This window comes from Nyctereutes procyonoides, unplaced genomic scaffold, assembly GCF_905146905.1.
Source record: "Nyctereutes procyonoides isolate TBG_1078 unplaced genomic scaffold, NYPRO_anot_genome, whole genome shotgun sequence".
NCBI classification, from domain to species: domain Eukaryota; kingdom Metazoa; phylum Chordata; class Mammalia; order Carnivora; family Canidae; genus Nyctereutes; species Nyctereutes procyonoides.
This window is the reverse complement of record NW_026575158.1, coordinates 2,345,614-2,359,253: the sequence shown is the minus strand read 5'-3', so window position 1 is coordinate 2,359,253 and position 13,640 is coordinate 2,345,614. Positions and strand designations below refer to the sequence as shown.

General features: G+C 33.9%; 1 protein-coding gene across 5 annotated transcripts in view; it reads left to right on the top strand.

The window, feature by feature from the left end:
• The window catches only part of ROBO2 (roundabout guidance receptor 2), a 581,315-nt gene that overhangs the window by 494,956 nt on the left and 72,719 nt on the right, over positions 1-13,640 (top strand). For all 5 annotated transcript variants that reach the window (XM_055313854.1, XM_055313852.1, XM_055313851.1 and 2 more), the window contains exons 15-17: positions 4,299-4,530; positions 7,627-7,751; positions 9,992-10,163. In XM_055313854.1, coding sequence (XP_055169829.1) covers positions 4,299-4,530; positions 7,627-7,751; positions 9,992-10,163 — 529 coding nt within the window. The remainder of the gene's footprint in view (positions 1-4,298; positions 4,531-7,626; positions 7,752-9,991; positions 10,164-13,640) is intronic.

Genomic DNA, 13,640 nt, shown 5'->3' with positions numbered 1-13,640 from the left:
AGTTTACAGATGGGTTATTGGAGGAGAGAAATGTATTCCCCAAAGTATGTATGTAGACTTAGGGCCAGCTGAGGTGTTTTGCCAAGGCCAATCCAGAAGTAACAAGTTAGCCACAACTGCTTTCTAAAAGTGACTGTTCTTATAGTGATAGGCAAAAATGATAAGAAATGACTCTTTCATGAAGAAAATAGCAATAAATCTCTTATTTTTAAAAAAGAAGTCATTCCAAGAAAATTAAAAATTAAAAAATAGTTATTCTAGTTTGTGTGTGTACATGTTGTTTCTGTTCAAGGACAAAACGATTCACAGATCTTTTGCCCCGTAAACATCACAGCTGCTGAAATTGAAAGTGTGCATTAGCAAACTAGAATTTCAGAACTAAGCTTCACCCAGATAAGTCCTTAGGAGGCTAAGACCAACAAGGAAAATTCACTTTGAATTTTCAGTTTAGATGGATTTTTTAAAATAGAAAGGTTGATGGTAAACACTTGCACATTTTAATGAAATATAATTTTAGTGGAACGGGGTAGTACACGTTTTGATACACTACCCTCAGGTCACATATTGACCCCTTTTTAAAAACATATCCCTTACTTAACAATGATGCTTTATCATTGTGCATCCTTGAAGCTTGCAAAATTCTTTAACTTATGACAGTCACTTAATTGTATCTAAGCCCTTGTAATAGGAATATTATTTGAATTAAGAAAACTAAGGCTCAGGAAATTTAAAAGGCCGAGCTGTAGCTCAGTTGGAACCTTTTGACTGGAAGATGGAAGCTTGCCTCATCATTTCACTTTTTTTCCTTAAGACAATGCCTTTTAATTGATATTTCGGAAAATACAAATTTTTAAAACTCTACAAACCCATGGATTTGTGGTCAGACTCTGATTATAATCAACTCTAAAGAAAGCCCTCTTTCTTATAAACAGAATGTTAATAAAAAAAGTAACAAGCATATGGTTTAACTTGAAAATGACCACCTGTCAAAATGTGCTCTACAAGTCAGTGGTGTAGAACACATATCCAATAAAAATCCCACCTATTTTTTTAAGGTAGTGTTCAGCATTTTCATTTTTGCTTCCACCTGTAACAACAAATTTTCTTCTGAAAAAGAATGTACTGCAACTGCACAAAATCAAGTTAAACTATTTAGTTATTAAGTAGGCCATTAGAATATACTGGTAGAAAGCAGTGTACAGTGAAGTGAGCAAGGCAATGTTGTATAGTAAACATTAGCTTCATAAAGTCCCTAAAACACTTAATTAATGAAAACCAAACATGGATAAAACCAATTTACCCTGATTTACAGACTCTCTTCATCTGGAAACAGCTGCTTAATGTTCTTCTTAAAAACACAGCTTGTTTCTTTCAGTATTAACAAGCTATTATTGTGAGTTATGTCTTTCTTTCAGTATATAAATTCACTTAAAGCGAATGCAGAGAAGTTTATAAAATGTCGGCTTAATGTTGTTTTAACATATGCTGCAAGGAATTTTTGAACATTGACAGTTTTGATTAAAGGCATCTCTCTTTGGCTCTCATAAATTTAACTTTTTGCTTTTTAGTTGCCTTGCTTTGTGATGTCAGAACTACAGCTTTTCAAAAACTACGTCTGTTGGTACAAACACAAATTGGTTGCATCAATGAGAATTCAGAGATCATGAGCTTTGGCATCAGAGCTGGGCTTTTTCTAGACAGAACCTCATACAAGTGTAGCACTAATTCCAGAAAATCTTTGAGGATAAGAATGCTGTCAGGTGGATGAAGGAATTCTTTGTTGTTGGGACTCATCGGTGAAGCTGGAATTAGCTATACATGGAAATACATATGCTCCGCCCACAGGCTTCATGGACTTTCTAGCTTGGACATTCTAAATATAGATAAATGTCTCTTCGCTCCACTGTATTTTGATTGAAATCCTGGATTGTTTTTGTTGTTGTTGTTGTTGTTGTTGTTTAATTTTCTGCTCTCACTTCAAAATAATTTTAAAATGCTACGACTAAAGAATAAATGTTAGAAGTTAATACATGAAACTGGGGGCCTGGGTGGCTTAGTCCAAAGGAATCTGGCTTTTGATTTAAGCTCAGGTCTTTTTTTTTTTTTTTAAGATTTTATGTATTTATTCATGAGAGACACACAGAGAGAGAGGCAGAGACACAGGCAAGAGGGAGAAGCAAGCTCCACGCAGGGGGTCAGATGTGGGACTCAATCCCAGGACCCCGGGATCACAACCTAAACCAAAGACAGACGCTCAACACTGAACCACCCAGCTGCCCCTTGGCTAAGGACTTGATCTCAGATTCGTGGGATCAAGCCCCTCCTAGAGCTCCATGCTCAGCACAGGGTCTGCTTGGAGTTTCTCTCTCTCTCTCCTCCTCTGGCCCTACCCCAGCTTATGTGTGCATGCTTGCTTTCTCCCTCTCTAAAATAAATTAATTTTAAAAAAGAAGTTAATGCATGAGACAATACCTTTTATTCACAATGTGTTAACAGTTGGATAAAGAAATTTTTAGGGGCGCTTGGGTGACTCAGTCGGTTAAGCATCTGCTTGATCTTCATGTCCTGAGACCGAGCACCACAGGGGCTCCCTGCTTAGCAAAGGGTCTGCTTCTCCCTCTCCCTCTGCCGCTCCCCCCTGCTTGTGTCCTCTCTCTCAATAAATCATTAAAATCGAATTAACTAATTTTTAACTAATTAATTAATTGGTTAGTTAATTATTTTTAAAAGACATTTTTAAAAGTTGAAATAACCATTTTCATCATCATTTCCTTCTTGTTTCTTCTCTCCACAACCTTCCTGAAATGAGGTTTTTCCATATCTTCTCCATTAAATTTTACACTGTATTTGGCAGTCAAATTTGTTAAAGACTTCTTAGAATACAGCTATTAACTACAATATATGGAAAATTAATTGGAGAATATCCTGTGATAGTTATTTTTTAAGTCAATTCTAGGAAAATGGAAAAACATTAAAAAATTTTTTTAAAGTTAAAAATCGAGGACGCCTGGGTGGCTCAGTAGTTGAGCATCTGCCTTTGGCTCAGATCATAATCCTGGAGTCCTGGGATCGAGTCCTGCATCAGGCGCCCCACAGGGAACCTGCTTCTCCCTCTGCCTGTGTCTCTGCCTCTCTCTGTGTGTTTCTCATGAATAAATAAATTCTTTAAAAAAAGTTAAAAATTCTTTTCTCCCTAAATGAAACAATGGTAAAACTCCAAAAGAGATCATTCAATAATGTATGAGGAGGACATGTTTTATTTTTAGCTTGCATTTTTTGTATATTCAGTTTTCGTGTAATTATTGTGAGTGAACAAAATAGCATTTTCACATTTTTATTTGATATGAGTTTTCAGAATCAAAATCCCAGATTTTCTTTAAAAACAACTGCTTATCCTCTATACCTTTTGTGAATGAAAAGATAAAGAAAGTTGTGAAATTGCACCAATAGTGGGACACTTGAAGGAGCCAAAAACTGATAAATTAGTCAGTCTTTGATTTAATCTTTGCTAATGAGTATAAGCTTTTCAAATACCTTTAAAATAGACACTCTAACTTCACACTCCTCATCTTCTCATACACTTCCTTCAGGTGTAGGAATTTTATAGGTGCTGTTTCTACACTTCTTCCTCTGGAATAAATTATCCAACTTTCCTTGCAGATCCCACCACTTATTCTTTTTTGGGGAAATGCTTTCTCCCCTTCCTGATTCTGTCAACTTCCTCTCCCGTCCAGGCTTCCTTAGCCTCTTGTCCATCTCATTCATAACATTTGTTTTTGGGTATTGGTTATGGATGTAACTTGACCAGTAACTTGATTAGTAAGAACTCAGAAAATGATTGGAGTAAATGAAGATATTAATGAATGGGTAAAAGAGAAGAATGGAAATTCCTGAGTAATAGCACAGTACACATCCGACCATAAAAATGGGAACTGTTGAATATAGGACAAAGATAGACAGATGAGAAAGGAAGCTAGACAAATTGGCAGGTCTAGGCCTGTCAGGCATTTGTGCTATAAAGAATTTGAATTAATTAAGTAGGTATGTTAAAGACTACATAGTACTTTAAGCAGGAGAGAGAGTTGTTCCATTCTTTATTTTGGAAATCATAGCTAAGAGGCGATGCAAACTCAGAATTGGAATTGGATGTTAGAAGCAGGGAGATGAATTTCAAAGCCATGGATCACACAGATGATAGCTGATGATGACTGAAATAAGGACAAGAGAAACGAGGATGGATTCGTTGTCTCAACTAAAATATTTCTATTTGGTTTCAAACGCTTTTGGCTGTTTTTCAGGTTGATCGCCAGCCCCAGTTTATTCAAGGCTACCGAGTGATGTATCGTCAGACCTCAGGCCTGCAGGCTACGACAACATGGCAGAATTTAGATGCCAAAGTCCCAACCGAGCGAAGTGCTGTCTTGGTCAACCTCAAAAAGGGAGTGACTTATGAAATTAAAGTTCGACCATATTTTAATGAGTTCCAAGGAATGGACAGTGAATCTAAAATAGTTCGTACTACTGAAGAAGGTCAGTATTCAGATTTCTAACAAAAGCCAAACTTAAGCCATAATGAAGACAATTCCTGTTGAGGTTCTAGTTCATCATCTACCTTAGAGGAATAGCAAGTGAGAATATAAAGAGTAAATTCGGGAGGTAGCATTTTCTCTTTTTATTTTATTTTATTTTTTTTTTTATTTATGATAGAGAGAGAGAGAGAGAGGCAGAGACACAGGCAGAGGGAGAAGCAGGCTCCATGCACCAGGAGCCCGATGTGGGATTCGATCCCGGGTCTCCAGGATCGCGCCCTGGGCCAAAGGCAGACGCCAAACCGCTGCGCCACCCAGGGATCCCACATTTTCTCTTTTTATTCTGAGAATCTCGTAGAATCTGAGACCCTTAAAAAATGACATTCAAGTTACAGGATTTTTTTTTTTCTTAAGTAAATATTTGTTCCAGGTTTTGCCAGGATACAGAAATTTGATTGCAATATTTTCCCATATTTTTCTTTTTTCTTAACATGGATTGAGTTCATTTGGCTTTATTATAAGATAGGCTATTGGAAACTTAAGAACACAGGCTGCTCATTGTTACTTTCCTGTGTTTGATATAGTAAAGTGTAACATTTTCTTTTATAACCCTCCTTCCCTGTGGGCTCTGTCCACATAATTTCTAATTCAGAAGGCCACTTGTAGGTTTGCAATAGCATTCTCGTTAGTGATATTTTCTCCCCCTTGGCCATTTGCATACAGATACTTTAAAATCAATTTGTGATGGACATAAAATTAATGTGAATTTGAACCAGTCTCTGTACTAGTGTCTCCTTCACTAAACCAGAGGGTTATAATAAATGGTATTATTAAAGTACAAAAAGTCAGATGCCAAGTGTAATAAATCCCCTCCTCTTCTGCTTTTCTACTAATTTTATTTACAGAGCTCCTGGAAAGAAGCTGCTTTTCATAGACCAATATGAGAGCAATCTTAAGAATAGGTCTATAGGTTTCTTATGCTACCATAGGTGTCCTTGTTGGACAAAAGAGCTTTTAAGTTGTGCATATCTTATAATCAGCATCGTAATGAAAATGTTATGTCCACACCTGTTAACACTATGATACACTAACATGAACAATGGGACATATCTTTAAAGACGTTAATCTACTTTTAGGATATGTAAAGAAAAAAATTACTAAAAATTAATAATAATATCTTCATCCACCATTAAATTTTACTTCATGTTGAAAATATGTACTACTAATAAATGGAGTGGGTGAATTTAATATAGAATGCTACATTTGAAGCACACTTCCAAAAATGAATTTCGCTGCAGTTATACTTTTCCTCTGGGTTAGGCATTCTTCACCATTTGGTGTGAGTTCATTTCCAGCTTATGTGGCCTTCTGAATGTAACAAATGGAACTTAGCTGGGCTGTGTCTGGAAACGATGCTCAGTGATTTGGGTTCCCTCACATCTGTAGAAGAAGGTGAGCACTGGAATAATTCACCTCTCAGGAAGCAGGCATGGTGTTCTCCTCCAGCCAGTGGCAAGTCAAATGAGAAACCAGTTTTGCAAAGTGTAATTTTTCAATGCAACCTACTTAATAATTACAAAACTGGGTGAACACATGCTTAAATTTATGTCATTGTTCCATATTTTGCAACAATATTATCAGATAGAGGACTAATACAGAGTGATCTTGTGCTAACGTGTCTGTGTATATCCTATATCTCAATGCACATATAGGCATAACTCAGTGACACATTTATGAAACATGGGAGACTTTATTGATAGGCTTTTAAAATATCTTTTACCATTCAATTGCACATATGTTCAAAGGACTAAACTGTGTAGAGTTATGAAAGCACTGATCCTTTTACACAAAAATCCTTTAGTACCACAAAATTCTTTGAATTTTATTTCAACTGTTATTTCATTTTGTTTTTCATACTCAGAGATTTAAGGAGAATTGATAAATTTCCCTGTAAAATTAGTACTTTTCAGCTCTCAGATAGACTGGAGAGCAGATGCAGCAGTCTAAAATCAGAAATTGTTTCTCACTCATCTTTTCTCAGTGTGATTATAATTAGTTATAGGAGAAACCATAAAGGATGGGAACTGTAGGAAATTAAAATCTATCCATTTCACACTCGACCCAACATGAACTGTTTTCATTTGTAACTTCAGAGTTTCTTTTCCATCAATATAAAATAAGTTTTAAATCTTAAATTATGAGCCAGTGTATAAGTCAATTATTTTTCCCAACATGAAAAAAAGTATTTCTTTTTTGGTGAAATTTATTGCTGCATTTCTGTTTTTATTTGTTAAATACAAAACAAAAGGATGGTTATTAATGACACCACTCAGAGATATTGATTGATGAAAATTTGGAATCTATTCTCTCAGAATAGTTTTGATAGAATGTTTTGTTCGGAAAGAGAGCCTGCTGATTGGAGTCAAAAGGATCAAATGTTAGAGCCAGATCTACCTGGGTTCAAATTCTGCCTTGGTGTTTGACTTGGATAACTCTGTTTACAGTAGTCTTCTGTTCCTTTTCTGGAAAACTGAGTTAGGAATTGTTTTTCCCTCTTGAAGTTAGTGTGATCATTAAATATGATGCTTAGCTCAGTGCTGTGCATATAGAAGATACTCATTAGGACGTTAGCTGTGGAGCACTTGAGTGGCTCACTCAGTTAAGCATCTGCCTTCAGCTCAGGTCATGATCCCAGAGTCCTGGGATTGAGCCCTGCATTGGGCTCTTTGTTTAGCAGAGGGCCTGCTTCTCCTTCTACCTCTGCTTGACACTCTGCTTGCTTGCGATCTATCTCTCTGTCAAATAAATAAATAAATAAATAAATAAATAAATAAATAAATATCTTTAAAAAAGAATGTTAGCTATTAAATTTATTATCGAGCACATATTAGCACAGCTGTTGTGTTTGCTTTAAATCTATCCACTATATTTAAAGGATATTTTTAAAAAAAAATGTCTCTGTAGAACACTACATGCAAATTTGGAACTACTAGAAACCAGACCTCTTGCTTCCTGTCTTTATAGTCATATTCTATAAGCAGTTTTAATGCACATCAAGACTTACAGTTTGTGTTTATTCTAATCACTTCCTCTGCAGCCCCAAGTGCCCCTCCACAATCTGTCACCGTGCTGACAGTTGGAAGCCACAATAGCACAAGTATTAGTGTTTCCTGGGATCCTCCTCCTCCAGATCATCAGAATGGAATCATCCAAGAATACAAGGTAGGGCCTGGGTGTAAAAGGAAGGCTCACAGAAAAGCTTCCTAGAGAAGTCTCAGTATCACAGGCATGAAGCATATCTCCAAAGGCCCTCTTACTGAGTCTGACTCCAAGTCACTGATAACAAAAACTCACTTGGACAAGTCCACCATAACATTGGAGTCTTCTGGTGTCACATAGCTATCCCACATCCCTAGGGTTTAGGAACCAGGTGTTGGGGATGGCTTGGTTCAGAACCTGTATCATTGTTATTTAATTATTGTGTAATGGGCCTTAGCAGGGACAGTTTTAAACTGTGGTTTCACAAAAAGATGCTTTCAAGATTTAGAGTTGGGGTGGGGATAGGACAGTGGGCAGCACCAACCCTCACTCTTAAGTTCTGGTTTGATCAACTTATTGAGGTTTTGTAAAATATTTCACTTGAAAAAGAGGATCCGTTCAGAAAAAAAATATGAAAAAACTTACTTAAAAAAACAGTTTATTATTTCATTTTTCAAATGATAAATTTGTTGCTGTTTAGAAATTACATACCCATTGTTTTCTTAACATCGTTTGATGTTTAAGAGGCAGATGTCTAACTTTGAGAAATAAGATTCTGATTGGCTATGATGTGATTAGACCACATATGATAGTAAAACATCTCATTAAACCTTATATAAATTCAAAACTGTGGTTTTGCTATTAATACATGTGTATGGAATTCTAACAACATGCTAGATAGATCTATAGAATGTAAAACTAGACACCCCATCTCACCCTAAAAGTTTATAGTTGGTCTGGAAAATGAAGCTGTGTAGTTGTCCTGAAAGCATTGCAGAGTGACTTATGTTATTTCTAAGAAAAAATAAAATGCAAAATAGAATTTTGTTAAATTAATGAATAATTAACTTACTGAGAAAATGAGCGCAAGCACTTACTCTATAATTATTCCTGTCACTTTATAAAGAAACATGTGTAAGAAATATAAGAATCAGTGTTTTACAATATCATAATTATACATAAATATTACATATATGTATATGTAAAGTTTCATAGGGATTATGGCACAATGTTTTAGGAGCAAAGAATAATCTATTCTGGTGTGTTTGTGTGTGAGTGTGTGTATGTGTGTGTGTTTTAATGAACTCAGGATTTTACTTTTCTATCATTTGGAATGAACTATCCTGCACTTCCATTTACTGAAATACTGATTTTGATTATAACATGGTAATTTTTGTCGTAAGTAGTAAACTTTCTCACTCATATGAAATTGCCTTATTTTGGTAACAAGGTGTGTATTTTGGTTAGGCCTAAATATTCCTACATTAATAACATAGATATTGTGCAAATAAAAGAACTGTACGGTCCATAGTAATTACTTGAAATAAACAGTTTCAGGAATGCACCTGTTTCAGAAACAAACCATGTCTGTTCACACTTAAGTATCTCCATGTAGATTATGAAATACTATCAATAATGAATACAAATATGTATACACAGTATGATTCTTTTTATAATGCATTTGACAAAAACAGATCTCATGTCCCAGAAAAAAGTAGGCCTTAAAATTTGATTCTTACTTAAAAAAAAAAAAAAAATGGATTCTTACTTGCAGTAAAAGCCTGCAAGTTCTTTCACATCAGTCTTTAAAGACTTTCCCCCACTTTGTTCTCATGCATGTGTATGTGTGGGGGTACATATGTTTTGATCGATATGAAGATTTATTACTGTCAATGTAAATATTGGCTTTAATTTCATCTCAGTCAATACTTATAACTTAGGTCAATTCATCTTGTTAACTACTTCGGGGTAAGTTAATATTTTCTTAAATAAAATATAAATTACTCAGATGTGCACCTATATACTTTGGATATTACAACTAATAATCACGATATTTTAAAAGATTATATGCATAATAAATCTTGATAAATAAATTAAGCAGAGGTTTATGTATTTTAATCCATACCTAAATACTGTTTGCAACCAAGGACCACATTCCAGTAGTGTTAAAGGACCATTGTGTTACAAGCATTCAGTGTAAAATATAAAGGAACATGCATAGTTTTAGCTTCCCATACTGTTCATCCCTTAATACACAGACACACACATATAAATAAACCGCAAAAATTAGACTTTAGAAAATGTCATTTACAAATGCTACTATAAACCTAGGGAATTGATTGGTCACTACTAAAGATGTGTCATCAACTTAACAGAAAGGATAATTTCATATTCTTTTGTTAAATCACTTTGCATTTCTATAGATCTGGTGTCTGGGGAATGAAACACGATTCCATATCAACAAAACTGTGGATGCAGCCATTCGATCTGTGATAATTGGTGGATTGTTCCCAGGTATTCAGTACCGGGTAGAGGTTGCAGCTAGTACAAGTGCAGGGGTTGGAGTAAAAAGTGAGCCGCAGCCGATAATAATTGGTGAGTACATCTTGTGGCCTGTGCTTCAGAGTTAGTCAACTGGTAACAAGGGAAATTTTATTTTTAACCTATATCCTAACAGTGGATTTGCAGCAGTGAGTGACAGGATACACTCATCATACACACAAATTGGCTGACTGACTAGGTTTCTTATAAAAATGATTAGCAATTTTTTTGTGCTTTTAAGTTTCTCACAAACTTCTTTATAGTCACTGCGTGGTTAAATGCTGAAAGTTGGTTTGAAAATAATTTTTGATCGATAACTTCATTAGCAATGTTGATGCCATTGAAATATATTAGGAAATGAGGCAGTAACTGAAGAAAGTGCATTATGTTTCAATCTATACACTTCCTCTAAGCAAGAAAGATGCCAAAATTTAACTAGAAACAAGCCAAAAAAAAACCTTGTAATCTAAATATATTATCCAAAAGAAGAAATCTGTGTTAAATCTATTATCATCATTACAGAAAATTTTTCCCTATTAGCATTGATTAGTTTTGCCTGCTCTTGAAATATATGTAAATGGAATCACACAGAATATAATATTTTGTGTCTGGCTTCTTTCACAAAACAATGTTTTTGAGATTTACCTATGTATATATCTTGCAACTCATATGTTTTCTTTCTGAGTAGTATTCAGTTGTGTGAATATATCCTATTTTGTTTCTCTGCTTTTCTTTTGAGAGAACAAACATTCTTATGTAAGTCTTTTTGAGGACATACATTTTTGTTTCCTTTGGAGAAATACCTCAAAGTGGAATTTTTGGGTAACAGGATTGATGCAGTTTATAAGAATCTGTAAACACTTTTTCATATTATTGTATAATTTTATACTTTCACTAGCAAGAAAATGACTAGCAGTTTTTCTACACCATTGCCAACATCTGATGTTCCTAATCTATAATTTTAGCCGTTCCAATGAGTCTGAAAGAGTATCTAACTATTGTTTTAACTTCAATTTTCTTTGATGACTAGTGATGCTGATCAACTTTGCAAGTGTTTTATTGGCCATTTTCTTTTGTATAATTTCTAAGACTTTGCCTTTTTAAAATTGTGTTGTCTGCCTCTTGTTATTGGATAGGAGAAGTTATACATTCTGGATACAAATTCTTTGTTGAATATTTTTATTGCAAATATTTTCTCCTGGTCTCTGGATTTCCTATTTCTTTTATTAATAATGTCTTTTGAATAGCAAATTTTTAAATTTTAGTGAACTTCAATGTACCACATTTTTCTTTCATTTTTAGTGCTAAGAAATTGTGTCCTATCTGTAGATAGCAAAGATATTTTCTTAGATTTTATTCTAGCAGCTTTATAATTTTAGCTCTTATGCTTATGTCTATATTTCATTTTAAAGTACTTGGATGTGGTTTGATGGTTGAGACTTTTTATTTTCCTAAGTATATCAGCATATGTTTTATTAAACTTTTCCTTATTTGATTTTTTACACTATTATAAGTTTATTTATAAAATTTCCTTTTCCACCTGTTCTATATTATATTTAAACTTACTTTAAATATAAATTTATATATTGCCCTTTCATCTTATGACCTTACTCACCTCATTTATTTATTTTAATAGTTGTGACATATATTTTTCAGAACATATTCAAATAATATTCTGTCTCCTTTTTCCTTATTTGTGTTAATATGGTAAGTTCTATTGAATGATTTCAAAGGTGAATAAATCTTGCATTCCTGGGGTAAATCCCACTTGGTCAAAATATATTATGTTTTCCACAGATATTACTGGATCTAATTTGCTAATATCAGGTAAAGAATTTTGCATCTATTTTAATGAAGGATATCGATCAAGACTTTTCTTCTAATGCTTTTGTCAGGTTTTAGAATCAGGATGGCTAGCTTTATAAAAGGGGCTAGGAAATATCTCTTTCTCTGCTACAGTATATAAAAGTTTTTGTAGGCCTTTTATTATTTCTTCCTTAAATACTTTTTAGAATTCAGTGGTAATATCTATGCCTAAAGTTTTCTTTGTGGATTCTGTTTATAAATTTGCATTTATTAGAATTGTTATTATTCCTGTGCTAGTTGTGGTAAATGGATTTTTGGTTTTACCAACCGTGAATTTCTCTAATCCATCTAAGTTGTTGAATTTATTGTTATTTGCTTAATTATGCTATATCCTTATTTATAATCCCCTCTATTGCAATATGCAGGATGTGTAGTAATGTCATCTCTTTTATTCTTAAATGCTGAGAATTTGTGTTCTCTCTTTCTTCTGTCTCTTTTTTTTTTTTTTTTTTTGGCCCCTTCCTTTTTGATTTAAAGCAGTCTTGATAAGGATTTATCAATGTTATTAATCTTTTATTACTCTTTTCAAAGTACAAACTTTTAGCTTTATTAGTTTTGTTTATTTGTTTTCTAATAATTTCTGCTATTTTTTTCTTCTACTTATTTTATGTTACTTCTTAAGATAGAAATTTATATAAAGGATTTGGACATTTCATCTTTTTTAATATATATATTCAAAGTTATACATTTCTTACTAAGCACATCTTTAGCTGAATCTTACACATTTTGAGGGGTTATGTTTCAATTTATCACATTGTTGAAAATACTTTTCACTTCCCCCAAGGATTTCATTTTCTTCGCAGAGGTTATCTGGAAGTGTATTATTACATTTCCAAATATTTTGGGATTTCACAAATAGCTTTTTATTTCTGAGTGATAATTAATTCTCTGCATTCAGAAAATGTACATTGTATGAATTTAGCTTCTAAATATGGAGAGTTATTTTATGGCCCAGCATTTGGTCTTGGGGAGTGTCCCTGGTGCATTTGAAAAGTATGTACATTTTTCTGTCCTGGGGTGGAATGTTCTATAAATGTCATATCAAATTAGCTGGTAGTACCATTCAGGTCTTTTTTTCTTTTTTAAAGATTTTATTTATTTATTCATGAGAGACAGAGAGAGACAGAGACATAGGCAGAGGGAGAAGCAGACTCCCTGGATGGAGCCTGATGTGGGACTCAATCCCAGGATCCTGGGATCAGGACCTAAGCCAAAGGCAGACACTCAACCATTGAGCCATCCAGGTGCTCCTCATTCAGGTCTTTACTGATTTTCTGCCTGTTTATTCTTTCAATGATAAGAAAGGAGTCTGGAAATTTTTTATAATTAAGATTTATATATTATTCCATTCCATCTATATAAGTTTTGTTTCATATATTTTGCTACTTGTTTTAAGTGGATACATTTTAGGGTTGTTATAGCTTATTAAGGAACTTACCCTTTATCATTATGGAATGCCCCATTTTATTACCTAGTAAGAGTCTTTGTTCTGAAATGTATTTTGTCTAATATTAGTATAGCAATATTATCTTATAAGTGTTTGCATGGTTTGTGGGTTTATTCCATTCTTTTACAGAGAAATTATACATTTCTATCTTCATATTGCATGTTGAGTCTTTTTATAATTCAATCTGGTAATTTTTGCCTTTTAATTGGAAGTGTAGA